The sequence below is a fragment of the Mesoplodon densirostris genome, chromosome 16 (genome assembly GCF_025265405.1).
Source record: "Mesoplodon densirostris isolate mMesDen1 chromosome 16, mMesDen1 primary haplotype, whole genome shotgun sequence".
Taxonomy (NCBI): domain Eukaryota; kingdom Metazoa; phylum Chordata; class Mammalia; order Artiodactyla; family Ziphiidae; genus Mesoplodon; species Mesoplodon densirostris.
Window position 1 is genome coordinate 29,251,609 of NC_082676.1, and position 26,605 is coordinate 29,278,213.

Sequence of the window (26,605 nt, forward strand, 5' to 3'; positions counted from 1 at the left end):
AGATCTTTCCGGACCGAGGCACGAACCCGTGTCCCCTGCATCGGCAGGCGGACTCTCAACCACTGCACCACCAGGGAAGCCCATCTTGATATACTTTTTATGAGCAATGCAATAGTTGAGATTCCTAGAAGTTGAATTGTTGCATCAGAAGTTTAATTTATTTGGAATTAATGTTGGTGAACAGATTAAGGGAGAGATCAATTTTGCACTTTTCCAAATGGAGACTTGTGAGAGGCCAAGGCCCCCATTAGTTTCTGGGTCAGCGGAAATTAGACATTCAGACGTGGAGTCAGTGAGGGCAAGCAATTACTTAACTCGGGTGAAGGGTACCCTGATGGAAAGTTTTCACAGTTCCTCACAACCCACCTTCTCTCTCTGAGGCTCACATAGGGTGGCAGAGGTTAGGATTAGGGGAATCTTTTGTATCTCCTCTGCTCGACTTTTTATTCCCAATATAGTGGGAAGTCATGTTATTAATACAGTAGCTCCCAACCCTACCCTACACAGCAGTGTAACTACTCTGTACCTGCCAATCTAGACTCTCAAGTCTAGATGTCCTGATGTCTGGGTTCTTGCTCTCACATTAGCTGTGTCACAGACCTAGGACTTTTCAGTTTGACACGAGGGCTTTCCCTGCAGTGGAGAAGCTTTCCGGCCTAGAGCCACCCAAGCAGCAGGCCAGCCGTGGCCTCTCACACTGGCCAGCTGTCCCAACGTCATTTACAAATTTCTTATAAATATAAGGGTCTATTTCTGAACTCTCTTCTGCTCCTCTAATTCTATAGATGTTGCTTTATTCCACCCTCATTGTTCCTATTTTTAAAAAACTCTTGGCTATAATCTCATCCAAGAAAACCTGAGAATCAAATTGTCCAAAATTGCCCCTACCCCCTGCAAAAAGTACTTGTTTACACGCACTACACACATGCCCACTAACGCATACACGTACACATTCTCACATACACTTGCTTCCACTAGAAATTTCACTGGAATTCTATTGAACCTATGGAATAATTTGAAGGGGATTGATTTCTTTTCAATACCAAGTCTTCCCATCCTGGTACATGGAATGTTGTTCCTTTTATTCATATCTTTTTTTTCTTCAGTAGAATTTTATAGTTCCTCTCTATTGATATCACACATTTTGTGTTCCTCATTGCCATTGTCAGTAGGGCCTTATTTATTATATTTATATTATATTATAAAATGAATATATTTATTTTTATATCTTATATAATTACTATAGGTTATTATTGGATATAGGAACAACATCTTTTACTTTTGCTACTCATGGTAAGAGGTGAGCTGAGACTCTGAGGCAGATGGCAAAGCTGATTTGGTTGCCATGTAACAGGCAGAGAGCTAAATCAGACATGGCAAACAACTCCCAGGCAGGGCCTAGAATAACCTGGGAGTTGTTCGATGGCGTGGAGTACACAGTGGCCAATAACATCTTTACTTGGTTTAGTTGCCATGTAGAATTGCATATAGGTTTAGCTTTTACCTCATAATTACTATCCTGAGCAATCTGGATATAATTTAAATTAGCCAAGGGAAGGTGACATTAAAGTATCTTTTTAGGTGATCCACTTTTATCTGGTTTTGAAGGTTTGGTTTTCTCAGAGTGCCTTCCTTACAGCACGTAGCACCCATTTTGCACTGATGATTAGGTCCGCCTAGGGGATTATAGTTACTCAGACTATGTTTTGACCTTCAGTCTTTAGTCTTTGTTATCAAGATTCTGCCCTGATTATTTATTTATTTATCTATTTATAGTATAACCATTTTATTGGGATGTAATTGACATACCATACAGTATACCCAGTTAAAGTGTACAGTTCAGTGTTTTTTCAACATTTCACCAAATTGAGCAACCATCACCACAATTAGAACATTTTCATCACGCTACAGGGAAATCCTGTACTATGAGCAGTCACTCCCATTTCCCTCCAAACTTCCTCAGCCCTAGGCAACTACTAATCTACTTTCTGGCGCTATAGATTTGCCTATTCTGCACCTTTCATATAAAAGGAATCATACAACATGTGATCTTTGATGACTGGCTTCTTTCACGTAGTGTATCGTTTTCAAGGTTCATCCATGTGTTAGCATCCACAGTATTTCATTCCTTTTTATTGCCAAATAACATCCCACTAATGGACATACCACATCTTATTTATCCATTCATGAGCTCATGGACATCTGGGTTATTTCTGATTTTTGGCTATTCTTAATAATGGTGCTATGACTATTCATACAATTTTTGTGTGGACATATGTTTTCATTTCTCTTAGGAATATAACTAGGAGTGAAATTGCTGGATCATATATATGATAAAGCTATGTTTAACCTTTTAAGAAACTGCCAAACTGTTTTCCATAGCAACTCCACCATGTTCCCACCAGCAGTGTTTGAGGGTTCCAAATTCTCCACCCTTGCCAACACTTGTTATTATCTGTCTTTTATTTTTTGTCAAGATTTTATTTTATTTATTTATTTTTATCATCTGTATTGGAGTATAATTGCTTTACAATGATGTGTTACTTTCTGCTTTATAACAAAGTGAATCAGTTATACATATACATATGTTTCCATATCTCTTCCCTCTTGTGTCTCCCTCCCTCCCACTCTCCCTATCCCACCCCTCTAGGTGGTCACAAAGGACCGAGCTGATCTCCCTGTGCTACGTGGCTGCTTCCCACTAGCTATCTATTTTACGTTTGGTAGTGTATATATGTCCATGCCACTCTCTCACTTTGTCACAGCTTACCTTTCCCACTCCCCATATCCTCAAGTCTGTTCTCTAGTAGGTCTGTGTCTTTATTCCCGTCTTACCCCTAGGTTCTTCATGAGCTTTTTTTTCCCCCCTTAAATTCCATATATATGTGTTAGCATATGGTATTTGTCTTTCTCTTTCTGACTTACTTCACTCTGTATGACAGACTCTAGGTCCATCCACCTCGCTACAAATAACTCAATTTCGTTTATTTTTATGGCTGAGTAATATTCCACTGTATATATGTGCCACATCTTCTTTATCCATTCATCCAATGATGGACACTTAGGTTGCTTCCATCCCCTGGCTATTGTAAACAGAGCTGCAAAGAACATTTTGGTACATGACTCTTTTTGAATTATGGTTTTCTCAGGGTATATGCCCAGTAGTGGGATTGCTGGGTCGTATGGTAGTTCTATTTGTAGTTTTTTAAGGAACCTCCATACTGTTCTCCATAGTGGCTGTATCAATTTACATTCCCACCATCAGTGCAAGAATGTTCCCTTTTCTCCACACCCTCTCCAGCATTTATTGTTTCTAGATTTTTTGATGATGGCCAGCCATTCTGTCTGGTGTGAGATGATATCTCATTGTAGTTTTGATTTGCATTTCTCTAATGATTAATGATGTTGAGCATTCTTTCACGTGTTTGTTGGCAGTCTGTATATCTTCTTTGGAGAAATGTCTATTTAGGTCTTCTGCCCATTTTTGGATTGGGTTGGGTTTTTTTTGTTGTTGTTATTGAGCTGCATAAGCTGCTTGTAAATTTTGAAGATTAATCCTTTGTCAGTTGCTTCATTTGCAAATATTTTCTCCCATTCTGAGGGTTGTCTTTTGGTCTTGTTTATGGTTTCCTTTGCTGTGCAAAAGCTTTGAAGTTTCATTAGGTCCCATTTGTTTATTTTTGTTTTTATTTCCATTTCTCTAGGAGGTGGGTCCAAAAGGATCTTGCTGTGATTTATGTCATAGAGTGTTCTGCCTATATTTTCCTCTAAGAGTTTGAAAGTTTCTGGCCTTACATTTAGGTCTTTAATCCATTTTGAGCTTATTTTTGTGTACGGCGTTAAGGAGTGTTCTAATCTCATACTTTTACATGTAGCTGTCCAGTTTTCCCATCACCACTTATTGAAGAGGCTGTCTTTTCTCCACTGTATATTCCTGCCTCCTTTATCAAAGATAAGGTGACCATACGTGAGTGGGTTTATCTCTGGGCTTTCTATCCTGTTCCATTGATTTATATTTCTGTTTTTGTGCCAGTACCATACTGTCTTTTTTTTTTTTTTTTTTTTTTTTTTTTTGTGGTACGCGGGCCTCTCACTGTTGTGGCCTCTCCTGTTGCAGAGCACAGGCTCCGGATGCGCAGGCTCAGCGGCCATGGCTCACGGGCCTAGCCGCTCCGTGGCATGTGGGATCCTCCCGGACCAGGGCACGAACCCATATCCCCTGCATCAGCAGGCAGACTCTAAACTACTGCGCCACCAGGGAAGCCCTACCATATTGTCTTGATTACTGTAGCTTTGTAGTATAGTCTGAAGTCAGGGAGCCTGATTCCTCCAGCTCTGTTTTTCATTCTCAGATTGCTTCAGCTATTCGGGGTCTTTTGTGTTTCCATACAAATTGTGAAATTTTTTGTTCTAGTTCTGTGAAAAATGCCAGTGGTAGTTTGATAGGGATTGCATTGAATCTGTAGATTGCTTTGGGTAGTATAGTCTTTTTCACAATGTTGATTCTTCCAATCCAAGAACATGGTATATCTCTCCATCTATCTGTATCATCTTTAATTTCTTTCATCAGTGTCTTATAATTTTCTGCTTACAGGTCTTTTGTCTCCTTAGGTAGGTTTATTCCTAGATATTTTATTCTTTTTGTTGCAATGGTAAATGGGAGTGTTTTCTTAATTTCTTTTCTTTTTTTTTTTTAGACTCCCTCCCTCCTCATTTTATACAGGGTAAACTGAGGCTCAAAGAGAGGGAAAGAGCCTGGTCCAAAGTCTCCGAAGGGTCTGAGTCACGTATGCTGGGCCCTCAGCCTCAGTTATTCCTGAGGGCACCTGATTCTGGAGGCTTGTGGTTAGGATTCTCGGCCAAGGACGGGGTTCAGGAGGATCAATGTGGCTACAGGGATTGGCAGACATGAAAACAGGAAGGGCTGAGCCTGTTTAGTGCCTATCTGGGGCAACAAGGCCACATGGGCATCAGGGATTCAGGTACAGCTGTATCCAGCAGCTCAGGGCCAGGCTGGCTATGTCAGTGTGGGTAGAGGCCAGTCCTGTGAAGCAGAAACCTCAGGCTGAGACAAGTGGGTCAGGTTCCTTATTCCATCCACTCCAGAGTGCCTCAACCCAGAGGGTAAGACTCATTCAGTGCAAGGATGGTCCCCTGCCAAAGGGTTTCCGTGCCTGGGTTCTGGGCTTAGGACATATGGGATTAGGCTATCTCCAGGAGCCTGCAAGCCACAGCATCCATGAGGTACCGGCCAGCCACGAGGATACTCCTGGGCCAGGGGACGCTGGCCAGGGGACGGCTCTTTCCGCCTCTTTTCAGGCTGGCTCTGGCATGTCCTCAGGGCCTCAGGGGACCTGAGGCCACCTTCCGCTACTCCTGAGGCTGGAACTCCTCATGGGCTTGATCCAGGTCTGCGAGCACCTCCAGCAGACGGGCAGCTGCCTCTCTCTGGTGAGCCAGGGCATCAGGACAGGCCCCTTCCGTGGCACTGGAGCCCTTCTCTCTGTCTGCCTCGGGAGTCGTATCCAGGGTGGAATCCTCCAGGAATTTCATCCTGAGCCAGTCCCGCCCTAGAAGCAACTGCCGATACACCATTTGGGTCTCAGCATCGAGATCCAGTGGGTCACTCCAGTCCCCCAGGGTGACGGCTGAGTGTGTGCGGCTGCAACCAGCAGCTGAGTGCTCGGCCTGGAGGCAGCAGGTCCAGTGCGCGCTGCGGAATGCACTGGGGTGCCAGGCGGCCAGCTTGTCCGGATTGGGGGCGCTGGCCTTGCACAGGGCCAATAGCCACTGGTTGAGCTCATTCACGTTCTTCCACTGGAGGTGGGTGGTGTGCAGTGCTCCCACGCCATCCTGCGTCACCACCTGCGTCACGTGCGGCAGCTGGAAGGCGCCCTCGTCCACACGCTCCATGGCGTGGATGTGCGACACCGGCATAGAGGATCGCGTCTGACACTCAGGACTCCTGGAGTAGGAGAGCATCTCCCCACTGAGCCGGAAGTAGCGCTTCTTGAATGCAAAGCATGTGGCCAAGCCGGCGGACTCTTCCTTGCGCTTGAGCAGGTAGCCTTCTCGAATGGTCACCGAGGGTGGGCCCAGGGCCCTGGCTGGGCCCCCAGGCTCCTCCTTCCCATCCACATCCACCAGCTGGTCCAGGAAGTCTCTCACACGCGAAATTCTCTGCAGCAGGAAGGGGTGTAGGGGGGGCATCCACAGCTCCTTGCCCTGGCCCAGCTGCTGGCCCAGGTTTCCAATGCTCTGCACAGTCTTGGCAAGCAGCAGCAGTGAGCAGCTCGTCTAGGGATCTGCGTGCTGGTCCCGAAGGTCAAACAGCTTCGGGGTGAGGATGGCAGGAGCAAAGAATCACAGGAAGAGAAAGCCACTTATGGCCAGGTTCGTCACATCCTTGTGCTCTGCCTGGGGAAAGTGCTCCTCCACATGCTGGCGCAGCTGCTTGAAGGCGAGACGGATGGTGGGCGGGCAGCGCCCCACGGAGCCCACAATGGTATCCATGATGGGCCCCAGGTAGCCCTTCAGCAGTCCCAGGCTGGCCTCCTGCACGTGCTCCTCGGAGGGCGCACCCTTGAAGGAGATTCTCCTGGTGCGGCCCAGGTCCATCTTGCACGGGTCCAGCTCCATGTACTTCTCCTTGAAGACGCAGTTAATCACCGGCCTCAGGACCTTGTGCAGGTAGGGCATGCCCATGAGCTTCAGAAACTGTTCCATTGACTTGGATGCCAGGGAGTTAGAATGGAAGAGGGTGTTGGGGTCAGTGGTCCGTGCCACCTCATGCCAGGTGAGATAGTCCAGAAAGGGCCCAGCCAGGCCCTGGCCAAGAAAGAGCTTCACCAGCTTGGTGGCAAGTTCCTGGTGGCAGTCCCCCGAGGTCAGCTCCTCCAGGACAGCCAGGGGGCTGGCAGCGTCTTCCTCTGCCAGCCCCAGCACAGACTCCATGAGCAACTCCCTGAGTGGCTGGTAGTACTGGGAGGGCAAGACGCAGTCCTCCATCAGGCGCACCTTCAGCCACAGAGCACCCAGGCTCCCCCCAGAATCCTCCTCCACTCTGGGAAAGGGCAGGGGGTGGAACCAGCCATTGGGCGGGTTCTGCTGTAGGACCTGCGGGGGGAACTCCACCATGCCCAAGAAGTCATTCTTGCCAACGATGTTCCAGTCCCAGAGCTCCACCGCAGCAGGGATGGGGAACCTGGCATTTCCCGCAGCTCCAGCACCTCATCCCAGTGTGGGAAGCGAGTCTTCTTGATGGTCGAAGTCTCCAAGCTCTGGCTGCCCCAAAACACACGTGCAAATGGGTCAGATGTGCCGGAGATGTCTCGGGGGGCCAGGTCCCTGGCCTGGAGCATGTGACAGTGAAGACAACGGCCCCTCCCATCCTCCAGCATCTGCACAGCCAGGCAGATCTCACCCTGCACCTCTGCATCAGGGTGCACATGGCTCAGGTTGATCCAGCTATCAGGTCCTCGGGGGTCAGCTGCAATGGCCTCCCTGCTCAGTGAGATCTTGCCTATGATGTTGTTGTACCCCACGGTATCCTCGTCCAGCACATAGAAGGCCAGATGGTGGAGATCCAGGGGCAGGTGCACTGTGTACTCCTCCCCAGAAAAGGGGCTGAGGCATCGCCAGATGGTTGCTGTCCTGGCCACCACTTCGTCGTCCACTTTCACTATGCAGTAGGGGTCACTGCTCCCAGACACGTCCTTGGCGGGCAGCGTCCAGCCCTCCACGATGCGGACATTCAGGGAGCTGCTCTTGGCTTTGGTGCCCAGCCCCAAACTTTCCGGCCAGGAGGGCGTCCAGGTTCTGAGGCTATACCGCAGTGGCAAGGGAGTCTACGTGTCACAAACAGCGAGCCTGGCACCCTGTCCCAGGATCCCAGCGCCGCCTTCTCGGTGCGACCTCCTTGCCCCATCCCGGAGCCTGTTTTCTCTTAATTTCACTTTCAGATTTTTCATCATTAGTATATAGGAATGCCAGAGATTTCTGTGCGTTAATTTCATATCCTGCTACTTTACCAAATTCATTGATTAGCTCTAGTAGTTTTCTGGTAGCATCTTTAGGATTCTCTGTGTATAGTATCATGTCATCTGCAAATAGTGACAGCTTTACTTCTTTTCTGATTTGGATTCCTTTTATTTCCTTTTCTTCTCTGATTCCTGTGGCTAAAACTTCCAAAACTATGTTGAATAAGAGTGGTGAGGGCTTCCCTGGTGGTGCAGTGGTTGAGAGTTCGCCTGCCAATGCAGGGGACACGGGTCTGTGCCCCAGTCCGGGAAGATCCCACATGCCGCAGAGTGGCTGGGCCCGTGAGCCATGGCCGCTGAGCCTGCGCATCCAGAGCCTGTGCCCCACAATGGGAGAGGCCACAACAGTGAGAGACCTGCGTACCGAAAAAAAAAAAAAATAGTGGTGAGAGTGGGCAACCTTGCCTTGTTCCTGACCATAGTGGAAATGGTTTCAGTTTTTCACCATTGAGGACGATGTTGGCTGTGGGTTTGTCATATATGGCCTTTATTATGTTGAGGAAAGTTCCCTCTATGCCTACTTTCTGCAGGGTTTTTATCACAAATGGGTGCTGAATTTTGTCGAAACCTTTCTCTGCATCTATTGAGATGATCATATGGTTTTTCTCCTTCAATTTGTTAATATGGTGTATCACATTGATTGATTTGCGTATACTGAAGAATCCTTGCATTCCTGGGATAAACCCCAGTTGATCATGGTGTATGATCCTTTTAATGTGCTGTTGGATTCTGTTTGCTAGTATTTTGTTGAGGATTTTTGCATCTATGTTCATCAGTGATATTGGCCTGTAGTTTTCTTTCTTTGTGACATCCTTGTCTAGTTTTGGTATCAGGGTGATGGTGGCCTCGTAGAATGAGTTTGGGAGTGTTCCTCCCTCTGCTGTATTTTGGAAGAGTTTGAGAAGGATAGGTGTTAGCTCTCCTCTAAATGTTTGATAGAATTCACCTGTGAAGCCATCTGGTCCTGGGCTTTTGTTTGTTGGAAGATTTTTAATCACAGTTTCAATTTCAGTGCTTGTGATTGGTCTGTTCATATTTTCTATTTCTTCCTGATTTAGTCATGGCAGGTTGTGCATTTCTAAGAATTTGTCCATTTCTTCCAGGTTGTCCATTTTATTGGCATAGAGTTGCTTGTAGTAATCTCTCATGATCTTTTGTATTTCTGCAGTGTCAGTTGTTACTTCTCCTTTTTCATTTCTAATTCTATTGATTTGAGTCTTCTCCCTTTTTTTCTTGATGAGTCTGGCTAATGGTTTATCAATTTTGTTTATCTTCTCAAAGAACCAGCTTTTAGTTTTATTGATCTTTGCTATCGTTTCCTTCATTTCTTTTTCATTTATTTCTGATCTGATTTTTATGATTTCTTTCCTTCTGCTAACTTTGGGGGGTTTTTGTTCTTCTTTCTCTAATTGCTTTAGATGCAAGGTTAGGTTGTTTATTCAAGATGTTTCCTGTTTCTTAAGGTAGGATTTTATTGCTATAAACTTCCCTCTTAGAGCTGCTTTTGCTGCATCCCATAGGTTTTGGGTCGTCATGTCTCCATTGTCATTTGTCTCTAGATATTTTTTTATTTCCTCTTTAATTTCTTCAGTGATCACTTCGTTATTAAGTAATGTATTGTTTACCCTCCATGTGTTTGTATTTTTTACAGATCTTTTCTTGTAATTGATATCTAGTCTCATAGCGTTGTGGTCGGAAAAGATACTTGATACAATTTCAATTTTCTTAAATTTACCAAGGCTTGATGTGTGACTCAAGATATGATCTATCCTGGAGAATGTTCCATGAGCACTTGAGAAAAATGTGTATTTGTTGTTTTTGGATGGAATGTCCTATAAATATCAATTAAGTCCATGTTGTTTAATGTATCATTTAAAGCTTGTGTTTCCTTATTTATTTTCATTTTGGATGATCTGTCCGTTGGTGAAAGTGGGGTGCTAAAGTCCCCTACTATGAATGTGTTACTGTCGATTTCCCCTTTTATGACTGTTAGTATTTGCCTTATGTATTGAGGTGCTCCTATGTTGAGTGCATAAATATTTACAATTGTTATATCTTCTTCTTGGATCGATCCCTTGGTCATTATTTAGTGTCCATCTTTGTCTCTTGTAATAGTCTTTATTTTAAAGTCTATTTTGTCTGATCTGAGAATTGCTACTCCAGCTTTCTTTTGATTTCCATTTGCATGGAATATCTTTTTCCATCCCCTCACTTTCAGTCTGTATATGTCCCTAGGTCTGAAGTGGGTCTCTTGTAGACAGCATATATATGGGTCTTGTTTTTGTACCCATTCAGCCAGCCTGTGTCTTTGGTGGGAGCATTTAATCCATTTACATTTAAGGTAATTATCGATATGTATGTTCCTATTCCCATTTTCTTAATTGTTTTGGGTTTTTTATTGTAGGTCTTTTCCTTCTCTTGTGTTTCTTGCCTAGAGAAGTTCCTTTAGCATTTGTTGTAAAGCTGGTTTGGTGGTGCTGAACTCTGTCAGCTTTTGCTTGTCTGTAAAGGTTTTAATTTCTCCATCAAATCTGAATGAGATCCTTGCTGGGTAGAGTAATCTTGGTTGTAGGTTCTTCTCCTTCATCACTTTAAATATGTCCTGCCACTCCCTTCTGGCTTGCAGAGTTTCTGCTGAAAGATCAGCTGTTAACCTTATGGGGGTTCCCTTGTGTGTTATTTGTTGTTTTTCCCTTGCTGCTTTTAATATGTTTTCTTTGTATTTAATTTTTGATAGTATGATTAATATGTGTCTTGGCGTGTTTCTCCTTGGATTTATCCTGTATGGGACTCTCTGTGCTTCCTGGACTTGATTAACTATTTCCTTTCCCATATTAGGGAAGTTTTTAACTATAATCTCTTCAAATATTTTCTCAGTCCCTTTCTTTTTCTCTTCTTCTTCTGGGACCCCTATAATTCGAATGTTGGTGTGTTTAATGTTGTTCCAGAGGTCTCTGAGACTGTCCTCATTTCTTTTCATTCTTTTTTCTTTATTCTGCTCTGCAGCAGTTATTTCCACTATTTTATCTTCCAGGTCACTTATCTGTTCTTCTGCCTGTTATTCTGCTATTGATCCCTTCTAGAGTATTTTTAATTTCATTTACTGTGTTGTTCATCATTGCTTGTTTCCTCTTTAGTTCTTCTAGGTCCTTGTTAAATGTTTCTTGCATTTTCTCTATTCTATTTCCAAGATTTTGGATCATCTTAACTATCATTATTCTGAATTCTTTTTCAGGTAGACTGCTTATTTCCTCTTCATTTGTTAGGTCTGGTGGGTTTTTACCTTGCTCATTCATCTGCTGTGTGTTTTTCTGTCTTCTTATTTAGCTTATCTTACTGTGTTTGGGGTCTCCTTTTTGCAGGCTGCAGGTTCATAGTTCCCGTTGTTTTTGGTGTCTGTTCCCAGTGGCTAAGTTTGGTTCAATGGGTTGTGTAGGCTTCCTGGTGGAGGGGACTAGTGCCTGTGTTCTGGTGGATGAGGCTGGATCTTGTCTTTCTGGTGGGCAAGTCCACATCTGGTGGTGTGTTTTGGAGTGTCTGTGGCCTTATTTTGATTTTAGGCAGCCTCTCTGCTAATGGATAGGGCTGTGTTCCTGTCTTGCTAGTTGTTTGGCATAGGGTGTCCAGCACTGTAGCTTGCTGGTCGTTGACTGAAGCTGGGTCTTGGCGTTGAGATGGAGATCTCTGGGAGATTTTCGCCGTTTGATATTTTGTGGAGCTGGGATGTCTCTTGTGGACCCGTGTCCTGAAGTTGGCTCTCCCACCTCAGAGGCACAGCACTGACTCCTGGCTGGAGCACCAAGAGTGTTTCATCCACACAGCTCAGAATAAAAGGGAGAAAAAGTAGAAGGAAAGAAAGAAATAGGATAAAATAAAAGTAAGATAAGAAAATAAAATTATAAAAATAAAAAATAATTAAGAAAAAAAATTTAAGTAAAAAAAAAACAAAAACAAAAAACGGACGGATAGAACGCTAGGACAAATGGTGAAAGCAAAGCTATACAGACAAAATCTCACACAGAAGCATACACATACACACTCACAAAACGAGAAAAAGGGGAAAAATAATATATCTTGTTCTCAAAGTCCACCTCCTCAATTTGGGATGATTCGTTGTCTATTCAGGTATTCCACAGATGCAGGGTACATCAAGTTGATTGTGGAGATTTAATCCGCTGCTCCTGAGGCTGCTGGGAGAGATTTCCCTTTCTCTTTTTTGTTCGCACAGCTCCTGCGGTTCAGCTTTGGATTTGGCCCCGCCTCTGCGTGTAGGTTGCCTGAGGGCATCTGCTTTTCGCTCAGACAGGACGGGGTTAAAGGAGCCGCTGTTTCAGAGGCTCTGACTCACTCAGGCCGGGGGGGAGGGAGGGGTACGGAGTGCAGGGCGAGCCTGGGGCGGCAAAGGCTGGCGTGGCTTTGCACCAGCCTGAGGTGCGCCGTGCGTTCTCCCGGGGAAGTTGTCCCTGGATCCCGGGACCCTGGCAGGGGCGGGCTGCACAGGCTCCCCGGAAGGGAGGTGAGGATAGTGACCTGTGCTCGCACACAGGCTTCTTGGTGGCAGAAGCAGCAGCTTTAGCATCTCATGCCCGTCTCTGGGGTCCGCGCTGATAGCCATGGCTCGTGCCCGTCTCTGGAGCTTCTTTAAACAGCAGTTTTAATCCCGTCTCCTTGCGCACCAGGAAACAAAGAGGGAAGAAAAAGTCTCTTGCCTCTTCGGCAGGTTCAGACTTTTTCCCGGACTCCCTCCTGGCTAGCCGTGGTGCACTAACCCCCTGCAGGCTGTGTTCACGCCGCCAACCCCAGTCCTCCCCCTGGGATCCGACCGAAGCCCGAGCCTCAGCTCCCAGCCTCGCCCGCCCCGGCGGGTGAGCAGACAAGCCTCTCAGGCTGGTGAGTGCTAGTCGGCAGCGATCCTCTGTGCGGGAATCTCTCTGCTTTGCCCTCTGCACCCCTGTGGCTGCGCTCTCCTCCGTGGCTCTGAAGCTCCCCACCCTCCGCCACCCGCAGTCTCCGCCAGTGAAGGGGCTTCATAGTGTGTGGAAACCTCTCCTCCTTCACGGCTCCCTCCCACTGGTGCAGCTCCCCTCCCTATTCTTTTGTCTGTTTTTTCTTTTTTCTTTTGCCCTACCCAGGTACGTGGGGAGTTTCTTGCCTTTTGGGAGGTCTGAGGTCTTCTGCCAGCGTTCAGTAGATGTTCTGTAGGAGCTGTTCCACGTGTAGATGTATTTCTGATGTATTTGTGGGGAGGAAGGTGATCTCTGCATCTTACTCTTCCGCCATCTTCCTCCTCCCCGCTGTGATCTATCTATCTCTTAGATTATAGCCATCCTACAATGGTAGGTGTGATGGTATCTCATTATGGTTTTGATTGGCATTTCCCCGATGTCTAAACCTGTACTGTGTCTTGAATCTGATATTTAAATGCCCTCTTTTGCCTCTCCTTGGAGCTACTCTGGCTGGATAAATGATGGGATTTCATACTTACTTCCCCCCCTCCCCCTGCCGATCCCAGAAACCCACACAACTGGACAATGTGCTGTATGGCCATTGTTATTCCAGCAGAAAGGGTGGGACTTTATTAGACCCTCAGGAGGAAAGAAGCATCTAGAATGCATGTGGCTCATGAAAGAAGAAAAGTGGTTATTTAGCTATCTCAATCAACCATAAAATCTTTGTTACAGGTAATACAAAACTCAGAGCTAAATCGGGAAAGAAACTTTTTTCTAGTAACTCTTATTAATTATTAACTCTTAGTGTCTCAACTGAAGAAAAATTTAATGTGTCCTATCTGCTGTGAAAATGCTGCCTGTAGTCTGGAAAGTGCTCTATAAACACCTGCTAATTGACTAAGAGTCGTGAGGAGGAAGCACAAGAGTGGATTTGAGATAAAGATTGCTGAACCGGGGGTCAGAGGGCCCACGGGACTCAAGTGTCAGAGAATAATCCGTAAGGGAAAAGAAGAGAGAAGACAAATGGAGAATTAATAAAAGATGAGGGAGAAATGGAAAAAAAGTCAATACTTTTGTCTGCATGGTAGCCTCTAAAACCTGAGTTTAAGGAGACTTGGAGAAAGTCTTCGCTGTGGCAAGTGATATAATAACAGCCACCTTTTATTCCAGGTTTGCTATGTGAAGGGCGCACGGCTAAACCTGTCACATGGATTATATTTGCTCCTATTTTACAGGTGAGAAAAACGAGGCCCAGCAAGATTATGGAACCTGTCCAAAGTCCACTGGTGGCATTTGAAACCAAGACCTTTTGGATCTTAATTCAAAACTCTGGTTGTTTCTGCAAGGTAATGGACCACAGAAGGAATAGTCTAGTTTGGGGGGAAATAGAATTTGGGTGAAACTGAGAAGAAAATAGAGATTTCTTAGTAAACTGCCAAAAGGAAAACCCAGATTAGGCAAGGCTAGCCCCAGGTGACTATATCAAAGAATGAAGACTTAAGGATTCTCTTAAAAAAAAAAAAAAGACTACATCTTACAAAGACTCAGATGGTCTTCACGGTTGTACAGGAAAATCAGGTACCTACCTCAACATACAGGTATGGAATTGTGTGAGCAGCACTCTGTACCCTTTGCAACCCCATAAACTCTCCCATCTGTAGTTGAATAGGTTGTTACTTTCAATACTGTTGATATTCTGTTTTCCTGGGAGGAGTGAGGAGTATGTCTGGAAAGAATGAAAAGAAAAATTCCATACTGCCAATGTTAGAGCTCTAGGAAGAAAGGCAGTCCCCTGGATGATGGGGAATTGACAGTGAAGGGCTTGCCAGGCCTCATATTTTTTACCCCAGTTCATATCTTATAAGGTGTGGCAGCAACAAAAACTATGACTTGTAGCACAAAAAGGCCATCAACCCTCCCCCACCCAGCTCTCCACCCCCAACTCCCCACCCTCATTTCTCAGAGAACCCTGACTTAGTACCTGGGGACCTTGGCAGTTTGCAGAGCAGAGCCAGTGTGAGGAACCAGTGTTTGGTCTGACAGCTCCTCCCTCAGACACACCTTTATGACTGAGACCCCTAGAGCCAGGGCCTGGCTGGGAGAACGCGCAGATTCCTGAACTTGGGGACAATAAAGATCAGAGGTCCGGGGTGCATCACCCTTCACTCATCACATGTTAATTGGGGCTAGTTGGATTCCGGCAGGGCATGGAAGATTCGCCCTGCACCTCCTTTTACAAGCTTCATGACCATCAGCCTTTGTTTCCTCTTTTGGGAATTGTCTCAGGAGAATCCCAGACCATTCCAGTATGGAGCAATCACGGAGTCACAGGCTGCTGGAGTGAATAGGCACCCAGAAAGCACGCGGTCAGCCCACATATATTGCTAAGGCTCCTGGCGACAAGCAGCTGGGCCTGGGCGTTACCTGGCTGGTGCTCCGGATGCAGTCATGGGACAGGTGGGGCTGGAGGAGCACACCTGACCTGCACCCCACATTTTTCTGAGCAGCTCTAGGCTTATTTTAAATAAACATCTGATGTTCTATCTTCCTTTGGAACTGAGGCAGAGAGAGATGGGAGGATGGCCAGGAGCATAGGGAGGCCATGCAGGTTTAGATGCTGACTATACTTCCCAGCCCACATCCACCTGAGGGGAGACATGTCAGGGGTCCCTGCGACCACCCCTAGGTTTGGTAATTTGCTAGGAGGACTCACGCAACTCAGCATATAGTTGTACTTGTGGCTGAGGTTTATTTCAGGGAAAGGATACAAAGCAGAATCAGCAAAGAGAAAAGCTGCGTGGGGTGAAGCCCAGAGGAAACAAGGCCTGAGCTCTCGAGTCCTCTCCCACTGGAGTCACGCAGGATGTGCTTAATTCCTCAGCAACACACAATAACAACACATGTCAAATACTGTCAACAGGAGAAACTCATTAGAGAACTAGTCCCCAAGGTTGTTACCAGGGGCTGGTCACATAGACACCCTCTGCCTAACACTTACCAAAATTCCAGACTTCCAGGAGGAAAATGGTATTCAGCATAAACCATATTGTTTGCACAAACAGTTTAGGCACCTAGCTATGTGATCTTGGGCAAGTTGCTTAACCTCTCTGGGCTTCACTGACCTCATTTGTAGAATACAGGTACTAAAGGTACCTGATAAGATTGTTGTGAGGTTTAAGTGGGTTAATATATGTAAAGTGCTTAGAATAGTACTTGGCAATGTGGCGAGCACTACATAAAGGTATTGTTATTAATATTATTGTTATTTTTATTATTCAAGGTCCAGTTTCCGTGATTCTCCCAGATCTTTCTTCCTAGGTACTTGCACATCATTCTGTACTTACTATCTCTTCCCTTTAGGCAGTGCTCTTATGGAGAAAGGGGACTCTACCTTATTGCTCTTTATATCCCCTGTATTTAACACCAAATAGATAATCTGCTGATGTTGAGTAGATGTTCACTGAAGGATGAGATGATAATTGTAGTAATAATTCTGAATTCTTATATCTGTCCTCATTTCCTTGTCCTGTCCATTTGTTTATGCAGCAACCAATGATTTTTTTGTCCTAGGGGGCTTTTCACATGCTCAGTAGGATTTGTAAGTGAAAACTGCACTGTAGAAACCATTCACATTAAACCAGCGTTTCTCCAACCATGGTCATGCTCATAGGTATTCTTCAAAAGCAGGCTGCATGGATAAATAAGTTTGAGAAATTCTAGGTTACACAAGATTTATTTATTTTTATGTTTTTTTGACAGCGCCACATAGCTTGCAAGATCTTCGTTCCCCTACCAGGGATCAAACCCCGTGCCCCCTGCAGTGGGACTGCAGATTCCTAACTGCTGGACCACCAGGGAGGTCCCTAGGTTACACAAGATTAACCAAATCTCTTTCCTATAGGACTTCTCAGGCCTTTACTAGGGTACTTAATGCCCAGGGAGTTGGGTAGAATGCCAGGTAAAATTAGCACATTTCTTAACTTTTTTTGACCAGAGGACCTTTTTCTCAGAATGTTATCAACCTCTAGTGGGACTGGTTCTATGGAGTATAGTTGGTGATAAACTGCACTAAGCCTCATTCTCTCCTAGAGCCAACTGGCCTAGGGCTTGGGTGTGCAGACTGGTGCCATTTAATTGCCATCTGTGGTCCCAGGCCTGTAGAGTGTCTGTACCTCTCCTAAAACGTTTAGCAAAGAATTACTGTGCAGCTCATTTATCCACTCAGTAAAGATTTATTGAGTTTCTGCTATGTGCACTGACTGTGGAGAAAACAGGACTCTTGCCAATCAAGGAACGGAGGACTCAGAACAGGGCCTGGTGAGTTGGATCTGGAGAGAGCAGGGCCCTCTGCTGGCTGCCCTGGGAGCTTGAAGGGTGAAGCTTTTGATTTTCCATCCAGACCTCTCAGTGTATAGGTGGGTATATGGGGAGATTGAAGTCAAGGAAATGATAATTTTTAAAATTTAAAAATGTTCAAAAATTAAAAAAAATTTTTAGTCCAAACATCTATTTGAAGGCAGACTGGAAGCAGTACTTTTCCACTGTATCATACTGACTCTGAGCCCAAGTGTCTGAATCAGAGAAACACATACACATAGACAAGTCCAACCCGGGAAGAATTTATTCTATGTTGCTGCCTGGTGGTCTTGAGCCTGTTCAGGACCATCATAGGTTGGATATATTTCCCACTTCCATTTTCCCATCAGGAACCCCAGATCAGGTTTATTTTTGCATATGTCTGTCTTCTCATTGCTTCCCTCTTTGAGCATCCTTGGTGAGGATGCTTGTGGCCTGACACGGACTGCAGTCAGAGAAGGGCACACTTTAGGAGCCAGAGGGCTCTGGCTGTGCTTTGCCAGCCAGGCAAGCACTGCTGGAAAGAAAGCGTTGAGAGTAACGCCTTCAGATGGGAGGGAGTTTGTGGTACTGCGGTTCCTGAGGTTCCATGTACACACTAAGCAAACAGGAATGTAATATATGTGCTGCAGATTAGAAGGAAACAGGCCACCCACTCTTGCTCCAGCCTGCTCGCCGAGTCACCTGGTGTTTGATGCCAAGGAACTAACATCAGCTCCCCAAAAAAGTGCTGCTCCCTTCTCAGCAATCCCTCTCTGCTTTCTGAACGAAGTCCACAAGCTTCCAGGTTCTGTCCCTGGCACCAGACTGCATCTCTCAACTTCTCCTCTGATCTCCCTCTGTACTTGTTGCTGCTTCCTGAGAATGTGCCCCATACGTTCCCCATCCTGGAGTGCTTGCTTTTACACCTTCCTTGCCCTCCACCTCTGCTTGTTTGAAATCCCATCACTTTTCCAAGGCCTGTGAAGCAGCCAGGTTGGATTCAGCTGCATATAAGAGAAGTTCTGCTGCAGGGGCCGAACCAATAGGGATCAATGTATCTCATGTAACAGGAAGCCCAGGGGCAGGCAGTCTAGGGCTGGTGTGGCAGCTTCATCCTGAATTTCTTCCAGAACCAGGCTCTTTCCATGTTCCCTACTGTCCCTGCCTTAGTGACAGCTGCTGTACTCTAAGCATAACCCAAGTTCGTGGAAGAACCTGCTTATGTCTCATTGGCCAGAAAGGAGTCTCCTCGCCACCCCAACTGCAAGAGAGTCAGGGATGGGCTCTGGCTTTCTAGCCTCTAAGGGCCAGCTAGAAGGGAGCTGAATGGGTGGTGAATGATTTAACCTGTTTGAATCATTGCCTCTTCCCGGAAGCCTTTATCAAAGCATCTTAAACTTCCTTCATTCTTATCTAACAAGGGTAAACCTTTCTAGAGCCCTTATATATTGCTGTGGTTATGTACTTGTCTTGCTTTTTTCTTCTTCTTCTTCTTCTTTTTTTTTAATAAATCTTTACTGGAGTATAATTACTTCACAATACTGTGTTAGTTTCTGTTGCACAACAATGCGAATCAGCCATATGCATACACATGTCCCCATATCACCTCCCTCTTGAGCTTCCCTCCCATCCTCCCTATCTCACCCCTCTAGGTCATCGCAAAGCACTGAGACATCTCCCTGTGCTATTGCCTTTTCTTCTTGATCATAAGCCTCTTAAGGATGATGAATGCATCCTTGTCCCCCTCACAGCTTCTTTTGGATCAATTTGTGATTTCTGCTCCTTTCTCATATGTCCTTCCTCCTCAAAGTTTTCTTCCAGCTGTAAGAACTCAAGGACTCTTCTGACTGGGATTGATTAGCTGCCCTGGGACACTGCAAGGAGGTAAACCCCATCCAGGCCCAGAGAGAGTCAATGAAAGAGGGAGCAGAGACATCCAGGACCTCTCACTCACTGCACAGTGCAAGGGCCAGGCTGAGCCCAGAGGGACAGGAAGGTGAGAGCAGAAGGTAAAGAGACACTGAGCCAGAATGGCATGGATTAAAAGCGGGGGGTAAGACGCTAGTTCTGTTGGCAGCAGGCAAGAGAAATCTGGGGAGGTCATGTTTCAGGAAATGAGAACCCTCTGATCCCCAAATCTTGAAGCCCTTCTGAGCCTCACCTTCTGATGAAAAGAGGAGGGCTCTCACGAAGACCTCCTTTAGGTTTGGGGCAGATAGAGGCCCATGTCTGGTATCATACATCAATTGGAACCAGTGGAATCAATTTTATCAATTTATCCTCATGTGGGTTAGGGAAGCAAAACTTATGGGTTGAAGACCCAGGTCTGCCCTTGAGTTTTTCTGAACAAGTTAATTGCCCTCTCTGGGCTTTAGATTCCTATCTATAAAAGATAGGCCTGGGGCCTCCCTGGTGGCGCAAGTGGTTGAGAGTCCGCCTGCCGATGCAGGGGATACGGGTTCGTGCCCCGGTCTGGGAGGATCCCATGTGCCGCGGAGCGGCTGGGCCCGTGAGCCATGGCCGCTGAGCCTGCGCGTCCGGAGCCTGTGCTCCGCAACGGGGGAGGCCACAACAGTGAGAGGCCCGCATACCGCAAAAAAAAAAAAAAAAAAAAAAAAAGATAGGCCTGGCATATATCACTAATTTTTAGATCTCTACCACTGGAACAAAAACAGATTAAAAGCTTGAAAAGATTCCTCAAGCAGCAAGACATCTTCTTGGCAAGAGATACTTAATGATTTGTAGTATCTGGAGCATCTCTGAAGACTCCTGTGGCTGCAGGGAATACCAGTAGGTGATCTTGTAGCTCCCTCCCTGCTCGCTGACTTTGGCCTTTTCTGATTATGGTTACAGCTTTTTTTTTTTCCTTCATATTTTCTGTCTACTGCAGTTTGGGCATTTTTAAAGAGATAACTAATGTACCATCATGACGTGATTTCAAGTCAGCATGTCTCAACTCTGTACATGGCTTGTTTCTGGTCATTCCTCAATTTCTTCATTGGAGTTTTTAATTGCCCTTCCCCACCCTAATAGTTTCCTTTGTCCTTGCCCAGATACTCATTCATGAGATGCGAAGACAAAGTCAGCCATTCCACATTGAGTGAGTCACAGGTAGTCAGTGAGGCTGATGCTGAAAAGAAGCCTCACACCTGGATGAGATGCTTGATTCTACTTGGTGCCTTATCTCAGGGGTGGAAGCTGCTGACTTTAACATTTTACTTGTGTGGTCTCTTAGGGGCAGACCATTTGTGGTTGGTTTCACAAGTGACCTGCTAGACCAGTTTCACTAGGTTCTGCAAGCCAAAAAGGTGATCTTCTTCCTCCTGTTTCAACTTATTAACAGCAAAAATATAAATAAATAAATAACAATGACACTCAACTAGCATTGATAGAGAGCCTGTCAGGTGCCAGGCCTAATCTCATTTCATCTTCCGACAGCCCTTCAGCTGACAACAGATCAATGAATTGTTGATTCAACACCTACTGTGTGCGAGGTTATTCTTGGATCTGGGTGGAACACAGAGATGATAGATTGCCTGTTAGGTGCCAGGTCTAATCTCATTTCATCTTCTGACAGCCCTTCAGCTGACAACAATGAATTGTTGATCCAACACCTACTGTGTGCCAGGTTATTCTTGGATCTGGGTAGGACACAGAAATGACTAAAATAAGGATTACATGAGATTTTTATTTTGTTTTATTTTCATTATTTTCCCACAATGAATTTATCGTGAGAAAAGATTATCGTCTCCCCCTATCCCAAAAAAAGACAAGAAAAAAAAGTCAGAGCAGGCCCCATGAAGGAAATCAAAGTCTAGTAGAAGAGACAGAACTGCACAGTGAACCAGCACATGTGGTAGATCATGGTGAGTTTTATTAAAATGGTACAAACAGCTGGGACAATTAATTGTGACTCTAGAAGCAGGAGGCCTTTACATGCTCTGTGAATTAGGAACAATAATCATCCCTGTCCAGTCTGCCTCACAGAGTGCTTGCAAAAGCTCAACAAAATGGACACAAAGTCTCAAATCCTGTACAGCTGTACATCCTAAAAGGATTACTGCCCCGTCTGCTCATGTTTTCAGTAGAGTTGGGGGTGTTGGTCATTCTGTTCCCTCTGGCAGTTGTGCTGTGTCGGGGTCATCTGAGGACTGTCCTCTGGACAATCCTGTGAGCCCTTGAGCTCACATTGTGGGTGGCAGCCCCAGGGGCCACAAGTTCAGTCCTGCTGCTGTATTGATTCTTGCCTCGTTTCCTGTCTTTGTACCTTTTCCCATCTTCTTGTATGAGCTCTCCTCAAACTTCCTACAAATCTCTTAATCCTTCTTTTCCTTTTTCCATAGTGTGTAGGTATCCCCAAGACCACTCCCAGGTTCCGTGATCTGTTAGAAGGACTCACAGCTGTGATTTATTACAGTGAAAGGAGACAAGGTGAGATCAATGAAGGGAAGAGGTATACGGGGCAGAGTCCAGGGGGCACCAGGCTCAGGCTTTCTGGAGTGTTAATAGATGCCCAGTAGATGTACCTTAATTCCTCCAGCAACAAATTGTGACAACACATGTGATATGTCATCTATCAGGGGCGCTCACTTGAGCCTAGGGGCCTGGGGTTTTATCGGGGGTCAGTCACATAGGTAGCCTCTGCCTGGCAGGCACCCAAACTCCAGGCTTCCAGAAGGAAAGCAGATATTCAGCATGAATCACATGGTTCGTACAAACAGCTCAGCACAGCGAGCCATTCATCATCTCAGGACTGGAGAGAGCCCTCCTGAAACCCATGTTGCCCAGTGCTAGCCAAGGGCCGGTCTTTCTGAAGCACAGTCTCAGGCCTGCTATACTTGCTCTTTTCTGCACTGTCCACCCCCTCCATTCTTGGCCAAGGCATCTTTGCAGCAAAATTATTCTCATTAGGAGCACATGCAGCAGGATGAGACCAGCCTGCAGCACTGACCTCAGTCATGCCCTTTAGAAGTTCGGGACTCTGCCAGTTAAACAAAGCCCAGGAACCATAAAGGGCTGTTTTAGCAATCCAGGTGGCTTTCTTGTCAGGTTTTTACTGGTCCGAGGCATCAGATGAGGTTCAGCACAGCTCTGGACGGAATGTGAGATCTGACCCGAAGGCTTCCAAGGACTGAGGTGGTGCTAGAAAGTGCAACACACAAGAAGAGTACCCAGAGGGTGCACGTGGAACCCCTGGAAACGAAGAGCTGATGATCATTGGGGCACCCCATGCGGGACAGCCACTGGGCAGGCAGTACGGGTTCACAGGGCCCCCAGTGTGGGTCCCCATCATGGGGCTCCCTCCAAAGGCCTCCAGTTCCATCCAGTTAGTTCAATTCAGTCCTCAGATTCGGAGGGACTGCCCAAGGCTGGCAGTTACAAACGGTGGGCTTGTCTGTGACAGAGGTTCATCCACCCGCAAGTGGACAGCATCTGCAGGCGTTCTCCACGCGAAGTGTGGGAGCTGAGCTGCCCCCTGCTGTCCCATGCTCAGAGCTGTCAGGTGTGAGTTAAAAGCTTCCAGCCACTTGGAAAGGTGCTCAGGGAGTTTTCCTTCAGAAAGAGGGGCAGCTTCCAGGGACCGTTTTGAAAAACAGGGCATTAATGCTGCCCTGAGCCTCCCTAGGTGCTGGGGTTTGGTTTTTTCCTCTGTTGTTTCAAACTCAGTGTGTCCCATATAGCAATCATAACCTTACATGTTAAAATCATCCCTTATTGTCATCCAAACCCTTCACCAGAAGGGTTGTATGCAAGAGGATCAAAAGCATTCTTACAGAAAAACATTTTTGTACAACTGAACCAGAAAGATAATCCTGTTCAAGAATTGGTTGGGATGAAATTCAGAATCTTCAACACCTTTCAGAATGGGCTTACATAACTTCCCATCCTTTCCATCCTGATCTTTTATCCTGTGAGCATCGATTTCTGGAGCAGATTTCTGGAGCAGGCTGCGTTTGATTATCAAACTGCCTCCTAAGGTGTGGGCCCAGGAGAGGGGAGGGGGAGGGGAAGGGAGCTGGGCCATTGGTGCGTCTGCTGAGCTGAGCTGACCTGGGAACAGCAGGGAGGCATCCCTGAGAGGGGCTTGAGAGCCCCATCTGTCAGGAGGGGACTGAGGGGTTACAGGCCCTGAGGTGTGCCCTCCCCATCTGGCAGCCGCCATCAGAATACCATCAGTCTCTGTATCAGAAGCATAGAGCCTATCAGGAGCTCCTTTTCAGAGGGTCCCATCTTGAACCTAAGCCCTTTCCTGTGGACCCTTGTATGCGACCCAGACAGTCCAGCCAGAATCCATGACATTCTCATTGTTTAGGGCCCTTTATCTACATGGGTCCCAGAGTTCCCAGAGCTCAGGTCCAGCTTTTCATTCAGCCCAGCTCCAGCTGAGGCTACAAAGACCCAGAGCAGAGAGTATCAGATTTCAACTCAGAGTTAGGCTCAGGCCCTTAGAATCAGTGAATTCAGGACTCCAAAAAGGCCAATAGCATTTCTTTGGCAGCAGAAAAGTCTGACACTGGTGGACCCAAGGGCTGGGTTCCAAGCCCAGTGATAAGCCAGTCTTTCCTAAGCACTTTCTGTCTTATTCTTAGAGTCCAAGATGATACACTCAGAATTTGCACAGCAGACAAGAAAATCATCAGCCTGTTAGGGTCAGCGTTTACAAAATCTGATATGATTACAGGTGGGCATTAGCTACTAAAGACTGCTTTTTAAATCTCCAAAGTGTGTTTTCTACTGGTGAGTGCTCTTTTCATATCAATTCCCTTTTCCCAGTGAAGCCAAGGACAACCATCAGTTAGATCCCTTAAACTATAACTTGCGTAGTAAATAATATCCTGTAACCTGCCTTCATTGATTAAGCTCGCCTCAATTGTTCTCTCAAATGCATCTCCTCCAAGCTTCATGAAACTTAGACAATATATCACAAGACTCCTTTAACCAACCCCTATAGATAACACCTCTGATGTGTGGGTCGCTATAGAATTGGTTGCTTAAAAGTTGTTTTCCAGGAACATGGAGCTAGTCTTGTCCAGTTCAAACCAGTAGAGACCACTGACCATTTAACTGGGCCTGTGCGAGTGTCCAGTGGATGACCTTTTGACATCAGAGGCCAAAAACTCCACCCTCAGATCATGCTAGCCACCATTTTCTGAATACACGTCCGATGAAGGAGCACACAAGCCAGATATGCCTGCACAGAACACCGCTTACTTCACCTTTTCTTGCCTCCAGTCGTCTGTCCCCACACCTCACACCACCCTGCTTCTTTATTCCATGAATATCCCAGCCCCTCGGATTTGAGACTTGTTCTCCCATGTCGTTGCTTGGCCGCCTGGTGAATAAACCCTTTCTCCACTGCAAACCTCGGCGTCTCAGCGTTTGGCTTGCACTGGGCATTGGGCAAACGGACCCAGTTTTGGCACGCCAGAGGCTCCAATAGGCAAAACTCATAGTGAAAATCATCAGTATCGAGACTTATTCTGCTTAATATCCAAAGAGTTTAAATTCTAATTTACTCATCAGTGGCAAAAAAGCAAGGAAGTTATGTTTAATAGTTTTTATTTTTTTAATTTTTTTGCAGTTTCCCTGATTGGGATGATCCCTCTAGCATTTGTGAAATTACAAGGATAACACTTTTCTTCAATTTTTGCCATACATGCAAATGCCCTAGCCATAAAATAAAAGCCATTTAAAATATTTCCTCTTCCTTTTTTTTTTTCATTTTTCAAATTTACTCAAATCCCATGCAGTAAATTCAGCATTTACATGGTTAAAATTACAGCTGCCAGGAAATCTTGGCTGGAATGCCAGGGGGATATGGGCCTGAAGAATTGGCTGCATTGCCTCCTCCTTTATTTTTTCTCTAGTTGGTCTAAAGCTTTACTCCTGGGAACCAATTTGCCCTCCCCCTTAGAGGAAAGAACATTACAAATGTCAACCTCTGTAGCCCGCACGAGCTCCTCTTTTGGAAGAGTTGGGCTCTGGAGGAGAGGACGAAAGCAAAGGCATCTCTCAGGCTGGATTTCCCCTCTCACTCTAGCCAGCAAGTAGCCAGGGCAGCTGCAAGCCTGTTCTTCTGGAGTTGAGCTCTCATTTTCAAATTCTATGGGTAACTTTTCCCTCTCACAAGAGGCAGCAGCCAAACCGCTGTTTTATGCCAACCCTGTCTCCAGAGCCATCCTTACACCAAGTGTTCAGCATCTCCTGCCCCTTCGTCCTTCGTTTTCCCAAACAGTCCTTTCACTGTATTTCAGGATCAGGGTCCTTCTAGGGAAGCCCACTTCTGGCCCTGCATTGGAGTCCCCCAGAACACCCACAGGTTCATTGATTCCTTAGCAGGACTCACAGGACTCAGCATATGGTTGTACTCACAGCTAAGGTTTATTACAGTGGAAGGGCACAAAGCAAAATCAGCAAAGGGAAGAGGTGCATGGGGTGAAGCCCAGAGGAAACCAGGCCCAAGCTCCCAAGAGTCCTCTCCCAGTGGACACATTTAATTCTTCCAACAATGAATTGTGATAGCAGGTATGTAATCTTGCTTACCGGGGATGCCTGCCTGACCTCAGGGGCCCAGGGCTTTTAGTAGAGGTAGGTTACATAGGCACCCTCTGCCTAGCATGCACCAGAATTCCATACTCCCAGAAGGAAAGCAAAACCACATGGTTCCTACCAACAGTTTAGCACAGCAAGCCACTCTTTTCATTTAAAGAATGATAAAAACCTTCCCAAAATCTAGGTTCCCAGACTTATTGTCATATAATAATGTGAATAAAATAATTTTCACAGAGTGAACACATTTGTGTAACCACCAGGTAAATCAAGAAAAAAAACTACCAGAATCCCCAAAGTCCCACTTCTGTCCTCTTCTGGTCATTAATCCATCTCCCCAAGGGTAGCCACTATTGTGACTTCTAACACCATAATTTGTTCTGTCTGTCCTTGAACTTCATATGAATGGAATCATGTAGCATGTATGCTTTTGTGTCTTGCTTTTTTCTTATCATGACATGTAAAATTCTCCCATGATGTTGTGCATACGTTGTTCATTTTAATTGTTGTGTAGTATTCTTTTTGTGTAAATAAACAACAATTTGTTTATCCATTCTGATGTTGATGGAAATCTGGGTCGTTTCCAGTCTTTGCTATGAACATTCTAGTGCATATCTTTGGTGAACATACGAATACAATTCTGTTGGCACACATCTGGGAGTGGAATTGCTGAGTCATGGGGTATGAATATGTTCATTTTACTCAATGCCCCCACACATTATTCCAAAG

At 45.8% G+C, this 26,605-nt stretch overlaps 1 protein-coding gene across 1 annotated transcript in view; it reads right to left on the reverse strand.

The window, feature by feature from the left end:
- Positions 1–5,337: 5,337 nt before the first annotated feature.
- Positions 5,338–26,605, reverse strand: part of LOC132476922 (rasGAP-activating-like protein 1) — a 64,998-nt gene continuing 43,730 nt past the window's right edge. The window contains 2 exon segments of the mRNA XM_060079185.1: positions 5,338–7,184; positions 7,187–7,847. Coding sequence (XP_059935168.1) covers positions 5,338–7,184; positions 7,187–7,847 — 2,508 coding nt within the window.